General features: G+C 37.9%; 1 protein-coding gene across 2 annotated transcripts in view; it reads left to right on the forward strand.

Moving 5' to 3' along the window:
• The window catches only part of MBOAT1 (membrane bound O-acyltransferase domain containing 1), a 115,644-nt gene that overhangs the window by 76,168 nt on the left and 21,698 nt on the right, over nucleotides 1-17,778 (forward strand). For both annotated transcript variants that reach the window (XM_055323401.1, XM_055323400.1), the window contains exons 5-7: nucleotides 13,009-13,064; nucleotides 15,021-15,075; nucleotides 16,562-16,745. In XM_055323401.1, the coding sequence (XP_055179376.1) occupies nucleotides 13,009-13,064; nucleotides 15,021-15,075; nucleotides 16,562-16,745 (295 nt within the window). The remainder of the gene's footprint in view (nucleotides 1-13,008; nucleotides 13,065-15,020; nucleotides 15,076-16,561; nucleotides 16,746-17,778) is intronic.

Below are 17,778 nucleotides of genomic sequence, written 5' to 3' on the forward strand. Positions count from 1 at the left end.
TATTGTGTTCCATGGATACTACAGCTTTGTAGTATATCTTGAAATCTGGGCTTGGGATACCTCCAGTTTTATTATTCTTTTTGAAGTTTACATTGGCTCTCCAAGGTCATTTATGGGTTTTGTACAAAGTTTAGGATTATTTGTTAGGATTATTGAAAAATGCAATTGGAGGGTGCCTGGGTGACTGAGTTGGTGAAGTGTTGGACTTTTGATTTTGGCCCAGGTCATGATCTCAGGGTCCTGAGTTTGAGCCCCACATTGGGCTCCATGGTCAGTGCAGAGTCTGCTTGAGATTTTCTCTTTCCCTCTTGCTCTGCCCCTTCCTACCAGCTCATGTGCTCTCTCCCTTTCTCTCTAACTAAAATCTTAAAAAAAAAAGAAAAGAAAAATGCTGCTGGTATTTTGCTAGGGATTGCATTAAATATGTAGATTACTTTGGGTAGTACAGACATTTTAATAGTATGTTTAATCCATGAACATGGGATATCTTTCCATTTGTGTCTTCTTCAGTTTCTTTAATTAATGTTTTATAGTTTACAGAGTATAGGTCTTTCACCTACTTGTTTAAGTTTCTTCCTAAGTATTTTATTCTTCTTGGTGCAATTATAAATGGAATTTTTTTTTAATTTGAGAGAGAGTGGGTGTGTGTGCATGAGCTTGGGAGGGGGGCAGAGGGAGAAGTAGAAGCAGACTCCCTGCTGAGCAGGGAGCCAGCCTTGGGGCTTGATCCCAGGACCTGGGGATCATGACCTGAGCCAAAGGCTGATGCTTAACTAACTGAGCCATGCAGGCTTCCCTGGAATTGTTTTCTTAACTTTTTTCTGCTATTTCATTATTAGTGTCTAGAAATGCAACAGATTTCTATACATTGATTTTGTATCCTGTGGTCTTATTAAATTCCCTAATCAGTTCTAGTAGTTTCTCGATGGAGTCTTTTGGGTTTTCATTCTCTTTTTCTCTCTCTTTTTGTCTCTCTCTCTCTCCTTTAAGATTTTTCTTTTATTTGGGAGAGTGAGAGAGAGAAGAAAGGGGTAGGAGGAAATTGAGAATCTTGAAGCAGTCTCCCCACAGAGCATAGAGCCTGATGTGGGACTTGATCTCAGGACCATGAAATCCTGACCTGAACTGAAATCAAGAGTTAGCCACTTAACCAACTGAGCCACCCAGGAGCCCCTTGGAATCTTTCAGGTTTTCTGTAGTTAGTATCCTGTCACCTGCATATAGTGAAAGTTTTACTTCTTCCTTACCAATTTGGATACCTTTTGTTCCTTTTTCTTGTCTGATTGCTGTGGCTAGGACTTCCAGTACTATGCTGAATAAAAGTGCTGAGGGTGGACATCCTTGTCCTCTTTCTATCTTAGGGGAAAGCCCTCAGTTTTTCACCATTCAGTATGATTTAGCTGTAGTTTTTCTGTATATGGCCTAATTATGTTGGGGTATGTTCCCTCTAAAAATGCTTTGCTGAGGGGTTTTCTCATGAATGAATGTACTTTGTCAAGTGCTTTTTCTCCATCCATTGAAATGATCATGTGGTTTTTTATCATTTTTCTTATTGATATGATGTATCACATTGATGATTGTGAATATTAAACTACCTTTGCATCTTGGGATTAAATCCCACTTGATTGTGGTGAATGATTGTTTTAATGTAATGTTTGATTCAGTTTGCTAATATTTTGTTGAGGATTTTTGCATCTGTTTTCATCAGATATATTGGCTTACAGCTCTATTTGTAGTGTCTTTCTCTGGTTGAATTGGGCAGTTTTCATTCTTCTTCTATTTTTTTGGAATAGTAGAATAGTAGGTGTTAACTCTCCTTTAAATGTTTGGTAGGATTTATCTGTGAAGCTGTCTGGTCCTGGGCTTTTGTTTGTTAGGAGTTGTTGTTGTTATTATTATTATTATTATTATTATTATTGTTTGAATTTCATTGCTGGTGTTTGGTCTGTTCCATTTTATGTTTCTCCCCGATTCCGTTTTGGGAGGTTATGTTTCCAGGAATATTCTGGGTAGTCCAGTATAATGGCATATAATTTTTCATAATGTTCTCTTACAATCCTATGTATTTCTGTGGTATTGATGGGTATTTCTCCCCTTTCATTTCTGATTTTGTTCGAGTCCTCTCTCCCTCTCTCTCTTTTGGATCAATTTGGCTAAAAGTTTGTCAGAATTTGTTGATCTTTTCAAAGAACCCGCTCATGGTTTCATTGATCTGTTCTGTTGTTTTTTAGTTTCTATTTTGTTCATTTCTGCTTTAATCTTTATTATTTCCTTGCTTCTCCTGGTTTGTGGTTTTGTTTGTTTTTCTTTTTCTAGCTCATTTAGGTATAAGATTAGGTTCTTTGTTTGAAATTTTTCTTGCTTCTTGAGGTGGGCCTATTGCTATACACTTCCCTCTTAGAACCACTTCTGCTGCATCCCAAATAATTTAGATCAGTGTGTTTTCATTTTCATTTGTCTCTATGTCCATTTTTTTAAATTTTCTCTTTGATATCTAGGTTGATCTGTTCATTGTTGAGTAGCATGTTATTTAACTTCCATGTATTTGTGTTCTTTCCAGATTTTTTTCTTGTGGCTGACTTCTAGTTTCTTGGTGTTGTGGTCAGAAAAGATGCATGGTGTGACTTAAGTCTTCTGAATTTGCTGAGACTTGTTTTGTGGTATAACATGTGATCTCTTCTAGAGAATGTTCCCTTTACACTGAAAAGAATGTGTATTCTGTTGTTTTAGGATAGAATATTTTGAATATATGTTAGGTCCATCTTGTCCAATGTGTTGTTCAAAGCTACTGCTTCCTTGGTGATTCTCTGTTTGGATGATCTATCCATTGATGTAAATGGGGTGTTAAACTCCCCTATTTTTGTATTAGTATCAATGACTTCCTTTATGTTTTTAAGTAACTGTTCAATGTATTGGAGTGCCCCTATATTTGTTGCATAAATATTTTTTATTTAAATTCAGTTATCCAACATATAGTACATCATTAGTTTCAGATGTAGTGTTCAGTAATTTATCAGTTGCATATAACACCCAGGGCTCATCACATCACGAGGCCTCCTTAACGCCCATTACCCAATTACCCCATCTATTTCCTACTTCCCCTTGGTTACATAAATATTTACAGTTGTTCTGTCTTCTTGTTGAATTGTTCCCTTAATGTTTATGTAGTTTCCTTTGTCTCTTGTTACAGGTCTTTATTTCAAAGTCTATTTTGTCCAAGTATTGCGATTCTGACTTTCTTTTGACCTCCATTTGCATGATAAATGTTTTCCCTTTCCATCACTTTCAATCTGCAGGTGTCTTTAGGTCTGCAATTGGTCTTTTTTAGGCACCATATAGATGGGTCTTGCTTTTTTATCCATTCTGCCATCCTGTGTCTTTTGATTGGAACATTTAGCTTATTTGCATTCATAGTAATTATTGACAAGTATGTGTTTATTGCCATTTTGTTACTTATTTTACAGCTGTTTTTATAGTTCTTCTTTGATCCTTTCTTCCTATTAGATTGACTGACTTATTTAGTGATATACATGGCTTCCTTTCTCTCTCTCTCTTTTTTTTTTTTTTGCTATGCATTACTAGCTTTCTGTTTGTGATTATCATTAGGTTTATATATAACATCTTAAGCATATAGCAGTCTATATTAAGTTGATGGTCACATATGTTTGAATCCATTGTAAAACTAAGTTTTATTCTCCTCCTCCCTACATTTTAGATATATGATGTCATTCTTTATATCTTTATTTTCTGAATCTCTTGACTGATTTTTGTGGATATACTTAATTTTACTGCTTTTCTGCTTCTTACTTTGTTCCTGCTTATGATCTTCCATTTCCACTCAAAGAATCTCTTTTAACATTTCTTGTAAGATAGGTTTTGTGGTAATGGATTCCTTTAACTTTTGTTTGTCTGGGAAATTCTATATTTTCCCCGAGATAAAAAATTCTAGATACTACTCAGTGCTCATTCGTGATAAGTTTATTCTTTAATCCCCATCATCGATTTCACTCATCTCTCCACCCACCCCACCCCCCTTGAATAACCATGAGTTTGTTCTCTACAGTTAAGTCTTTTTCTTGGGTTGTCTCTCTTTTTTCCCTCTGTTCATTTGTTTTGTTTCTTAAATTTCAAATATGAGTGAAATCATATAATATTTGTCTTTCTCTGACTGACTTATTTCACTTAGCATAATATTCTTTAGATCCATTCACAACTATTTGTTTTTTGGGTGTTGAATTGTAGGAGTTCTTTATATATTTTGGACACTAACGCTTTATTGGCTATGCCATTTGCAAATATTTCCTCCCATTCTGTAGGTTAACTTTCAATTTTGTTGATGGTTTTCTTCCCTGGGCAGAAGCTTTTTATTTTGATGTAGTTTCAATAGTTTTATTTTCACTTTTGTTTCCTTTGCTTAGGAGACATATCTAGAAGGATGGTGCTACGGCTGATGTCAGAGACATTTTGTGCTCTCTGCTAGGATTTTGATGGTTTCAGGTCTCACATTTACGTCTTTAATCCATTTTGAGTTTATTTTTGTCTCATGTGAGAAAGTGGTCTAGTTTCATTCTTTTGGGTGTAGCTGTCCAGTTTTCCCAAGACCATTTGCTGAAGAGACTTTTGCCCATTGCATATTTTTTCCTCTTTTGTCAAAGATTAATTGAACATATAATTGTAGGTTTGCTTCTGGACTATTTTGTGTTCTATTGAAACATGCGTCTATTTTTATAACAGTACCATACTGTTTTGATCACTACAGCTTTGTAACATAACTTGAAATCTGGAATTATGATATTTCTAACTTTGTTTTTCTTTTTCAAGATTTCTTTGGCTATTTGAAGTCCTTTGTGGTTCCACACAAATTTAAGGATAATTTGTTCTAGTTTTATGAAAACTGTTGGTATTATGATAGGCTTGCTTTAGATCTATAGATTGCGTTGGATAGTTATAGACATTTTAACAATATTTGTTCATTCAATCCGTTAGCATGGAAGAGTTTTCCATTTGTTTGTGTCATCTTCCATTTCTTTCATGCTAGTGCTTTATAGTTTATAAAAGTGCACATTTTATAAAAGTGCACATTTCACTTCCTTGGTTATGTTTCTTCCTAGGTATTTTATTCTTTTTCATGCAACTGTAAATGGGAGTATTTTCTTAATTTCTCTTTTTGCTACTTCATTATTAATGTATAGAAATGCAGTTAATTTCTCTACATTGATTTTTGTATCTTGTGATCTTATTGAATTCCCTTACCAGTTTAAAAAGTTTTCTATATGTGTTATCATGTCATCTGTGAAAGTTTTACTTCTTCATTACCAATTTGAATGCCATTTATTCCTTTTTACCTGTCTTATTTCTGCGGCTATGACCTTTAGTAATATGTTGTATAAAAGTGGTGAGAGGGGACATCCTTGTCTTGTTCCCAATCTTATGGGGAGACTTTCAGTTTTTACCAGTGATTATGATGTTAGTGTGGATTGTTTATATATGGCCTTTATTATGCTGAGGTATATTCTCTCTTAGCCTACTTGTTGAGTTTTTATCATGAATGGATATTGTACTTTGTGAAATGTTTTTTCTGCATCTTGAAATAATCACATGGTTTTTATCCTTTCTCTTACTGATACGAGGTATCACATTGATGGATTTGTGAATATTGAGCTACCCTTGCATTCTTGGAATAAATGCCATTTTATTGTGGTGAATGTGTTTTTAAATGTATTGTTGGATTTGGTTTGCTAATATTTTGTTGAGGATTTTTGCATCTGTGCTCATCAGAGATATTGGCCTGCAGTTCTCTTTTTTTTGTAGTGTCTCTAAAAATTTTTTTTTTTGTAATGGCTTTCTCTGATTTTGGTATCAAGGTAATGAGGTAAAGAATAAATATGGAAGTTTTCCTTCCTCTTCAGTTTTTATAAACATTTTTTTTAAAGATTTGATTTTGGTATCAAGGTAATGGTATCAAGAATAAATATGGAAGTTTTCCTTCCTCTTCAGTTTTTATAAACATTTTTTTTAAAGATTTTATTTATTTATTCATGAGAGACACAGAGAGAGAGGCAGAGACACAGGCAGAGGGAGAAGCAGACTCCAAGCAGGAAGCCTTATGTGGGACTTGATCCTGGGACTCCAGGATCACGCCCTGGGCCAAAGGCAGGCACCAAACCACTGAGCCACCCAGGGATCCCCTTTCCTCTTCAGTTTTTTTGGATTATTTGAAAAGGGTAGGTATTGACTCTTTTTAGATGTTTGGTAGACTTCACCTGTGAAGCTGTCTGGTCCTGGACTTTAGATTCAATTTCATTGCTGGTCATTGGTCTTTTAAAATTTTCTATTTCTTCCCAATTAATTTTTGAGAAGTTCTATGCTTCTGGGAATTTATCTGTTTCTTCAAAGTTGTCCCATTTTGTTGGCATATAATTTTTCATGATATTCTCTTATAGTCCTTTGTATTTTTGTGGTGTTGGTTGTTCTTTCTCCTCCTCTTTCATTTCTGATTTTGCTTATTTGAGTTCTTTTTTTTTTTTTTTAAGAGTCTGGCTAAAGGTTTATCAATTTTGTTGATCCTATCTGAGAAATTCTTCATCTCTCCTTCTATCCTAAATGATAGCCTTGCTGGATAGGGCATTTTTGGCTGCAGATTTTTTCTTTTTAGCACTTGAAAATATCCTACTTCTTCCAATTGGCCTACAGACATTCTGCTGGAAAAATCAGTGGAGAGTCTTATGGGGTTTCCCTTGTATGTAACCATTTTCTTTCTTTCTTTCGCTGTTTTTAAAATTTTCTCTTTGTCTCTGCATTTTGACATTTTAATTTCTTATGTCTTAGTGTGGACTTTCTTGGGTTGATTTTATTGGGAGGAGGGATGGGGGCTCTCTGTGCCTCCTAGATTTGGATCTCTGTTTCCTTTCCCAGATTAGGGAAGATTTCACCTGTTATTTCCTGAAATAAATTTTCTGCCCACTCTTGTCTTTCTTCTTCTGGGACCCCTGTCATGTAAATGTTGTTACATTTTTTGATGTCACTGAGTTACCTTAATCTCTTCTCATTTATTATTATTTTTTCTTTCTCCCATTCAGCTTGATTGTTTTCCATTACTCTGTCCTCCCAGTTGCTGATCCATTTTTCTGCTTCCTCTATCTACATTTATTCCTTTCTGGAATATTACTTATTCTGTTTCATTTAGGTCTCTGCTCTGATTTTATCCTGTTCTTTCATTTGGGACATAGTCCTATGTCTCCTAATATTGTCTTACTCTCTGTTTCTCTGTGTTGGGACAATCAGCTATGTTTCCTGTTCTTCAGAGTAGTGGCTTTATGAAGAAGACGTCCTGTCATGCAGTGTCCCTGTTCATCAGAACCTGGTCTTTAGAGTTGTTTTCTTTTTTTTTTCTTTTTTCTTTAAAAGATTTTGTTTATTTATTCATGAGAGACACAGAGAGAGGTAGAGACACAGGCTGAGGGAGAAGCAGGCTCCATGTGGGGAGCCTGATGTGGGACTTGATCCCAGAACTCCAGGATCATGACCTGAGCTGAAGGCAGATGCTCAACCGCTGAGCCACCTAGGCGTCCCTGTGGTTGTTTTCCTATGTGTGTTGAGTGCACCCTACTATTGTGGTTGAACTGCATTTGTCTTTATTCCAGTTGTCTGCAATGGCTCTCTTTGCCTGTTGTGGGCAGGATTTGGTCCCTTTACTGCTAATGGACCAGTTGGGCTGCCTTCGGCTTGAATTTGTTCAGACCAGGCATTTTCTAGAGCTGTGGTCACATTGAACTATGTGCTTTTTCCTGACAGGCTCGAGTTGGTGGATAGGACCTTCAGTCAGACCAGATTTCTGTCCCAGTCCACTACTAGGGCCACAATCTAAATGGTGTGTGTGGTTATTGTCCCCTCTCCCCCAGCCAGGAGTCACTTGGAGTGCTGTTGGTCCCTGTTGCAGCTGCTTTCACAGTGCCAGCTTGTGATGCTGTTCTGAATGGATTCTTGCCAAGCACAGATTGGACAGGGCAGGGGAGTGGGGGTTGTACAGTATTAGCGAGCTAGTTGGAGAGTGTTTGAGCTTGTTCTTGCAGGTGAAATAGGCAGGGTTGTGGGGGAGAGAAATGGTTCCTTTTGTTTTTGGAGAAGATTCTTAAAGATTATTTGCCCCTCAAGCACACATTCTGAGATTAGTAAATACATCTGTATACCACAGTATACCCCAGGTATTTCTCAAACTGTTGCTTCTGTGCTGTATCTCAGCAGAGCTATTTGTTATGCTGTCTCTTTAGGGTTCAGGACTCAGTTTCCCATCACCCTCCAGCTGTCCCAGAGCTGAGCCTGCTGATTTTTAACATTCTAGTTGTTAAGCCTTGCTGGTTCTAAGAAGTGGCAAAGTTTAGCCCCTTTGGTTTTCAAAGCCAAATGTGATGGGGGTTCATTTTCCCACTCTGGGTCCCCAGGGCTTGAGGTACCTGAGCAGGAACAGGTGTCTGCTCCTGTCCATGATTGCAGTGTCGCCTACAGACAGTCTCATGGGTCAGTTTGGTTCACAACCATGTCTCCACTCTTCCTACTCTTTTCAAGGTGGCCTTTTCTCTATGCTTAGCTGTGGCAAGTCTGTTTTGCCAGTCTTCAGGACATTTTTGGGGCTATTTACACTAGCTATTTTCTAGCTGTATCTGTGGACAAGGTGAGCTTAGGATCTTCCTACTTTACCATCTTCCCTAGAAGTTGACCTGATGATATTTTTTTGTTTTTGTTTTTTATTCATTGAAAAAAATTTGTAAGACAAGAGAAATGGCCCTACCTCAACCATGCTGGACCCAAACCTTGATTTAAGATGATCGGATGGTTCCCATGGATTCAAGTCCAGTGTCTACTGCTAGTGAATGTATACAAATCCATGGACAAGGCACACTTCTCAGGGGGTGGAAAGTCTGAGTACAATTCAAGTGTCAAGGCCTCATTGTTCTGAGGAAGTTCTTTGGCTACACCAAGGAGACTTTTTTGTGTCCTTCTTGTACTTGTAGTATGTGTTCATGTACCCTGGATTTTGAATTTTTGCAAAAGTTCGCATGAATTTTAATCACAAACCATCAAACACGTCTTGGATTATTTTAGGTTTTGACTGAAATACAATATGGATGATACTTGAGTTTCATCTTTTAATTTAAGTCAGTAACTTTTTGGATTTCACTCTCAAATTTCATAACTTGGGCATTCTAAATTTGGCATCTGATCTACTCTAAGTGTAAGTAAATTGATCAATGAAAAAGTGTTGAGAGAGGAAGTCTTCTGAGCAAGAGCATATGGCACTCCTTACATCCATAGAAAAGTGAGTAAGTAGGAGGATTCTAACTCCATTTCCTCTTTGTGAACAGGTTCTAGTTCTAGCTTGCAGATTTTAGATCTGCTTTTTCACAAGTTAGTAGTATATTGTGTTTAATAAACCCATGGTCACGTGTGAATTGTTTCTTAAGTTGCTAGAAACTTCTTGAGATGTTTAAAATGGAAGCAATATATTGTTGAAAGTAGTCTAGATGACAAATAACTAAATTTGGTCCACAGCTTTTTTTTCTCTCCAAAGGAGACATTGTTTCCCCAAAATAAAGATGACAATACAATTTTTACACAGACCCAATAGTGCTGACCTCATATTGAATATTTATTGACCATTATCTAGAAATTCAGTATTGCGTATTGTATTTGTCCAGGTTCTCTGAGGGGGATGCCAAGATGGGAATAGCAGCATAAGAGATTTGCCATGTAAAATGCCTGTGAGGGAAACTAGGGAGGCTGGAATAGCCATCAGATTGAAATGCATGTCTGACCCCTGAGATGAGAGAGGCAAGGAAGAAAGGAAGACCACAGTGCAGGTCTAAGACAATTTCATCAAGTTCAGTAAGCAGTCTTCTAGCAAAACTTGCCCTGGGGAGAGTACCACACCTCATTTGCAGGGGTCTGCCTTGGTACCTGCCACACTCTGTCACCGGGCTGTGTCATTGGCTGGAGTAGCTCAAGGGGGCGTGACCTCAGCATGAATTTGGAGATAGAATTGGCAGCAGCAGTGGCTAATCATTGCTCCCTCCCTCAAAGCTCATAGTTTTGAGTGACTTCTGCTCATGGCAATTGCATATATAAGACTATTTACTGTATTTTTGAACATGAGCCTTATTATGGAATACATTAAATGTAATGCCAGATAGAGGAAAACAAATGTTATATTTCTATAGAGACAGAAAGTTAGGCTAATTCCATAACATTTTATTTTTTGATATATCTATTTTTTAAACCCCTTAAAAAATGAAGCTATGGATTAAATGGAATGTACAAACTTACTTGGTTTGCAAATTGCATAGTCATCAGAATGTGTGCCTCAAATTTTAAAAAATGTTGTACTGGGCTTTGTGTAAGGAAAGTTGAGAGTTAGGTCCTATTACTGATTCCTAGGACTTTTGATCTAGTAGGAAAAAAAAAGTCCAAAAGGCTTTGTAAAGAAACTATCGTGTTTTCAAAGTTATGTTAAAAAAAGTTCTTGGCATCTGTTATACGTTCTGGGTCCAAGGTCTTGTTGAATATCAGGAATGTGAGATGCAAAATTATATTGGTCTTTAAGACCACATTGTTGTAGAAAGCTTCAACACAGCTCTTATTCTGGGATCCAAACCTCTGTGCTCTGGAAGAGCAATTCTTTTTTTCAATCTAAATGAGCATAGTCACAATCAGTGTTAGCTATGAGCATGTCCTACAGTACTAGAATGATCACTTTGATGGCTCCCTATTTTGCCACACCTGCTTCTCACCAGTCCTGGAAGAGCATGGCTATCCTTCCCTTCTGCAGTGTAACCATTAGCATAATTAATTATACAACATTTTCACCACCCCCTAGAGAAACCCGTATGCATTAGCTATAGTCCTCATTTCCCTCCCAATTGCTCCAGCCTGAGGCAACCAGCAATTTATTTCCTGTCTCTATGGATTTGCCTATTCTGCTATTTCGTACAAATGGAATCATACAATATATGACTTTTGTGTCTGGTGTCTTTCACTTAGTATAATGTTTTCAGGTCCATCCATATTATAGCATGGGTCAGTACTTCACTGTGTTTATTGTTGAATAATAGTCTAATGTACAGACATACCACATTTCACTTGGGTTATTTCCTTTTGGGCTATAATGATGTTTTTCTGAACAGGTGTGTACAAGTTTTTGTATAGATACATTTTTATTTCTCATGGGTATATACCTAGGAGTGGAACTGCTTGGTAATACAGTAACTCTATGTTTAATGTTTTAAGAAACTGCCAGACTTTCTGAAGTAGCTGGACCTTTTAATGTTCCCACCAACAATGTTTGAGGGTTCCAGTTCTCCACCTCCTAACCAATACTTGTTATCTTTTTGATTCTAGTCATCCTTGTGCTTGTGAAGTGGTATATGATTTGGTTTGCATTTCTCTGATGGCTGATTATGGCTGAGCATCTTTTCACCTGCTTATTTACCATTCATATATCTTTTTCCGAGAACATCCATTCCAGTCCTTTGACTATTTTTGAATTGGGTGATTGTCTTATTCTTATTGAATTGTAAGAGTTCTTTATATATTCTAATACCAAGTCCCTTATCAGACGTATAATTTGCACATATATTCATACATTCTGTGAAATGTCTTTTCACTTTTTTGATGGTATGTGTCATTTGAAGCACGGAATTTTAAGTTTTAAATGCTACCCATTTAACCTATATTTTTCTTTCATTACTTATGCTTTTGGTGTTACATTTATGACACCATCACCAAAGCTAAGGCCATGAAGATATGTGCCTATGCTTTCTTTGAAGAGTTTTATAGTTTCTGCTCTTACATTTAGATCTTTGATGCATTTTTAATTACTTTTATATTTTTATGTGGCTATCTGGTTGCATCATCACTATTTTAAAAAGCTGTTCTTGAGCAGCCTGAGTGGCTCAGCGGTTTAGTGCCGCCTTCAGCCTAGGGCGTGATCCTGGAGACCTGGGATCGAGTCCCACATCAGGCTCCCTGCATGGAGCCTGCTTCTCCCTCTGCCTGTGTCTCTGCCTCTCTCTCTTTTTCTCTCTCTGTCTCTCATGAATAAATAAATAAAATCTTTAAAAAATAATAAAAATAAAAAGCTGTCCTTGCTTCCGTTGAATTATCTTGGCACCTTTCTTGGCATGGGTGCCACTTCATAGGCAAATTTTTATTTGATGTCTTTTTTCAAATTAGGATGGGTGTTATTTTTTGGTCACTAAATGGTTTATTGACAGTATTTTACAAAAGTATCTTTTGCTATGTGTGCATGGAAGAATTGCCTTTAATAGAGCAACACATTTAGGACATATTAGGATAAAGAAGCCAGAATATTATATCTCGTCCAAGTGGAACTGGGGCGCTAGATTAGGTATCCCCCAAACTAGGAGTGGTCATACTTTGTGCATCTGAGTTCTCTAGAGATCTTGTTCAAATGCAGATTCCCATTTTCTGGCTCTGGAATGGAGTGTGCAAGAGTCTACATTTTTTTTTAAAGATTTTATTTATTTATTCATGAGAGACACAGAGAAAGAGAGAGAGAGACAGAGACATAGGCAGAGGGAGAAGCAGGCTCCATGCAGGGAGCCCAACGTGGGACTCCATACCGGGTCTCCAGGATCAGGCCCAGGGCTGAAGGTGGCCCTAAACCGCTGAGCCACCCAGGCTGCCCGAGAGTCTGCATTTTTAATGAGCCCCAGAGCACACTGATGGTGCTGGTCCTGGAACTTACACTTTGAGTAACAGTGCAAGAGGGGCCTCCTGATATGATCTCGTTCAGTGTTGTAATATCTACTTATTTAAAATGATTTGAAGGGAGTTTATTGAATTTAGTGTTTTTTTGTTTTGTTTTGTTTTGTTTTTGTTTTTGCTTTGTATTAAATAGCCTTCAAGATGAAAAAACTACCATGCAGGGAAATAGAATAAATGTTTCTTCTAGTGGTCCTTCTGCCAATCGATTATCCTCTATCTTCCTTTTAGGCCTCTGATGATTGTCACACAGAAGATCACGACCTTGGCATTCCAAGTTCATGATGGTGAGAAAAATGACTCTCCTGTTGGTGCTGAGAGCGAGACTGACATTCAGAGCTCTTTGTTTGGACTCTACCCATAGTCCAGAGTTTAGCCAAGTTCTGGCAGTTCTTCTATAACTTGTCAAAAATTTGCAAGCTTCTTTAATCAAAACTCTTCTCAACTATTACGCACCACTTCCCTGCTGAATCTGTAGTCTAAATTTGCTGAAGTATTTACCCTGAGAACAGTTGGCTTTCTGTTTACTTATGTAATATTTTAAATTTATGGTTCTCACTGCCCTTCATTTCCAAATCTGCTGAGAAGGAATGGCATTCTTTTTCTTTGGTTTAATATGAGAAGCTCATAAGGTAATAAAAAAATAGTATTGGCTGGTTAACCATTTTTAATGCTAGTTTTGTTTTGTTTAGTGTTTTTGTTTTGTTTGGCTTGGAAGATTATCTAATGAGATTAGCCTGGCCCTTCTCCTTGGAAGAAGGAAGGATCTTCTGTTTGTATACAATTGAACATTTTCTTTGCTCATGCCTTTCCTGCAAATGACCAGAAAGTGTGATTTACACGATTAGGACCTGGTTCCAGGGAAGGAGGACGGCACTTTCAGCCTGGTGGAAGATTTCAAAGTGGGTGGAAGAGGTGTCAGGTGCAATTAGTAAAAGTATATTTTGCAGATTTGTACTGCTCTGGCAAACGCTTTCTGACTGTTGAAGCTCCTTTATGTGCTACCAGATTGAGAAGATTTATGATCTCTGCTAGCTAGTCTTATTTTTCTTTAAAGCTTGGGATTTGATTTAATTTCATTCTGACCCTGGATATTCCTAGTTCATACTTGACGATTTAGTCATTCTTCAGAGAACAGGGTCATTTTGTATCAAGGATGGAGCCTTTCTAGGGTAACCAAGTGTCCTGGTTTGTCCAGAACAGAGTAGTTTCCCAGGACATAAGACCTTTAGGGCCCAACTTGGGAAAGTCCAGGGCAAACTGAGGCGAGTTGCTAAATGTCTTTGTACCCAAGTCTAGTTGGTAGTCGTTATAGTCTAACGTTAGCACATAAACTAGTAGCTAAAATCAATTTAATCTTTAGGACTGCCAGAGATGTATGGTTGACATCTTAGAAAAAAATGTGATTTTTTTTTTAACACTGCTTCTTTTTTTTTAATAGGCTTTTTGCCTAAATTTACTTTTTAAAGCATTCTCAGTTTACCTGATTTTCTGGAAAAACCCTTACATGCAGCAAGGTGTTTATTTGCCATTTCTTTTTTTCTCATGTGCAGTAGGAACAAGTAAATTCCAGAAACACTGTCTTCCTTTATACATATTTTCTGAATTGCCTTTTTGATTGGTGACCATCATCACTTTTAGCTGAATATACAGCTTTGTAGTCAAGCTCTGTAGCTTTTAGATGACATGTCGGATTTTTTGACTATAAGTTAACATATACATTTTATGAGAAGCACAAATGTGATTTGGTTCCCTCCCCCTTTTCTGACATGGATGAATTTTAAAAGAAGCAGAATCACCTAATAAATCTTTTATGTTTTCCCTGCATTCAGGATTATATTTCCTGTTTTTTAGAAGAGGAAAGTCCCCTGTTCCTTTCCCCATTCCACACCCATGCTTTCAGCTGGTGCCAGGTGTCTGCAGCCAGCATAATCAGGGAGGTCTTTAAGGTGGTGCAGGCTGCAAAGGCAGGCTTCTTTCTCTCATGTAACAATGAAAACATAGTACTTTGGTAAGGAGTGCAGGAGATGTAGGGAGTTCCCTGAGATCCATGTCCTATGCAATTTAAATAGGAGTAACCCCTACTCTCTCCCCTCTTCACAAGAGCCTGTAGAGACTGTCAGAAAAGAAAATGATTTTATGATGTGTGAAATAAAGCACTTTTTTTCAAATGACTTTTAGAAGCCTCATTTAGAATTATCTACTTCAAACATCTTATTTCTACATTTTTTTTTATTTTGTAGGATTAGGTCGAAGAGCTGAAGACCTCTCTGCTGAGCAACAGCGTCTTGCTGTAAAGTAAGTTAAACAATATATTCTTGAACCCTTTGTATATCAGTGTCTAGAAATCTCTCTCATTTCTCAGTAGATATTAACCCTATTAGATGGATGTATTATTATTTATTTAATGAATCTGCTGTTGATGGATACTTGGGTTGTCTGCCACTCTTTGGCTTTTACAAACCCTGTTCCCAGGTCATTTTAAAGAGGTTTGGGCATAGCAGTGGGGGATAGGTTTCCAGAAGTGGGATTACTGGGCCAGAGAGTAAATGGATCTGTGATTTTGTTAGTTTTATGAGATTCTCCTTCACGACTGTAGTTATGTCCGTTACAGAGTTATTTTTATTGGCCCATGTGTCTGAGGGTCCTCAAGAAACAATAATCAGCGCGCATCAGAATGATTAAATGCCTCGATGAAGACGGATAGGAGGTAGGGCTGGAGAGGGGAATGTAGGATGGGACTGAGTGCCTCGTTTTCGCAGTAAAAGATTGGGTAGGACTTGGAAGCAATGGAGACCCACTGCAAACGACTAATGAATCAGACTCTTTGCTCAGCGTTATGGGGGGTATAAATGCTGGGCATTTGACCCTGGGTATTCCTAGTTCATACTTGACAATTTAGTCATTCTGTAGGGAACGATGTCATTTTATACCAAAGATGGAGTCTTTTTAGGGTAACAAACTGTCCTGGTTTATCCAGAACAGAGTAGTTTTCCCAGACATGAGACCTTCAGGGCCCAACTTGGGAAAGTCCAGGGCAAACTGGGGCGAGCTGCTAAATGTCTTTGTACCCAAGTCTAGTTGGTAGGGCATAATTCCAGTGACCGGTTAGCAATGGCATTTTAGGGAGCCTTTCCCCACAATACTCTCCGGGCCCTTTAAATGCCATTAAAACACTACCCAGAACTGGTCTCTACAGAATTTTTCCCCTGCCAATACTTTTGTCTGTTGTTCAGGACCTCGTGCCTGGATGCCAAAGCAGACAAGAGGGAGTTACAGAGGGAGTTCTGTGTGTCCTCTTCAAATGGAAACTGATTCCACCCATCATCTGTTTTGTGTTTATTTTGGCAGCCGGAAGGGGGCTTTCCCATTTCACAGCATCTCAGTCAACTCACATTAGGTCAGGTTCCCACCCCACCTCGTGTTTATTACCTCCATTTTCTCTTGCAGACAGCTAAGGCTGCTGAGAAAGAGCACATCTCAGCCTCAGAGTTGCCCTGGACCTCTCCCTCCGTGTCTATAGCTGCAGTCGACCAGCAGAGGGCGCCACGGAGCGCTGTGCCTTCCCTGAGCCACCTGCCTTCTCTGAGCCACCTGCCTCTATTAACTTGTCCTTTCCACAAGGTTTCTAGCTTAGATGGGTTTTCAGAGAAACAAAGACACCCCATGTCATGGTTCATCATCCATAAAGACAACACCTGTGTTTAGGAGTGGCTTATTCGCAGATATTCAAGAAAAATCCGAGACTGAAGGTTTTTCAATTTTTTTTTTTCTATTTTCACAGAGTAAAACCCTCGTTTTTGGAATACTTAAGCTACCTTCTCAACTTCATGAGTGTCATAGCTGGCCCTTGCAACAATTTCAAGGATTATATAGCCTTTATCGAGGGGAGACATATACATGCGAAGTTGCTGGAAGTGAACTGGAAGCAGAGAGGTTTCCACAACCTGCCAGAACCTTCTCCCACCGTAAGATTTTAGTGCCAAGTATTTACCCAGAGCTCCACAAAAATAGAGTTCTGCTGCCAGGGCTGAGTCTCACTAGTAATTGTTCTAATTAAAAAGCCAAGTAGTTTACTAGAAAGCTTGGCCAATAACTCGCTGTCACCCTCATTTACCTCACAGAGGAGCTTATTGGCTGGAATAATTAAAGCAATCGATCCATTCTGCAACTGGACAATATTTAATGCTTATAATGTGCTCAGCACTGTGCTAGTTAGTGTATTCGGATTGATGAGTGTTTTTTTTTTTTTTTTTTTTTGTCCTTATGTATAGAAATTCATATCCAGCCAAAGGACAATGTCATGAAAGGGGGATGGGGAGAGAGTGGGAACCAGAACCAATGTGATTTTTATTGCAGGGCCTGTTTCTTGAATGGGAAACCAGTGTTATGTTGGCATGCTTAAAGATTGGTTTTATTGGCTGAATGTTTAAGATGTTTTTTTGGAAATAATATTTTAATTTTAACCTGAATTTTATTAATTTCGAATTAGTCGACATTAGGATGACTTATTGAACTTTACAAATATGCTAAATTTATTCAGATCAAATATCCCATATTTAAGGGAAGTCTAATTATTTGAAAGAACAGGGAAAATTGGAAAAAGGAGAAAATCAGGATAATTGAGTTAAATATTTGTAAATGCTAAACTCTGGGCAAAATTAATTATTTGAAAACTTAAGTAATTTATTAAGCATGAATTTTCAGATAGTTTTGACACAGTCAGGTCTTCGGCAGCTTATGGCTTGTCAATTGTCTCAGCTCTTACTGTGTTATTGAAGCAGTGCAGGGGTAAGGTCGCCATGGCCATGAGACATCAAAGTCCTCACAGGTGTTTCTTGGCTGAATCTACCAGAGTCGTGCTTTTGTGTTTCACATGCTCTCATTTAGAGACTATGATCACAGAGTCTTAGTATCACTCTCCAAGGAGACTCTTGCATTTTTGTGCAAAAAGTGAAGTGGTCAGGTGGTATTTTGGCTAAGGACACATCAGTGGGAGGT

The sequence above is a fragment of the Nyctereutes procyonoides genome, unplaced genomic scaffold, assembly GCF_905146905.1.
Source record: "Nyctereutes procyonoides isolate TBG_1078 unplaced genomic scaffold, NYPRO_anot_genome, whole genome shotgun sequence".
Lineage (NCBI taxonomy): Eukaryota > Metazoa > Chordata > Mammalia > Carnivora > Canidae > Nyctereutes > Nyctereutes procyonoides.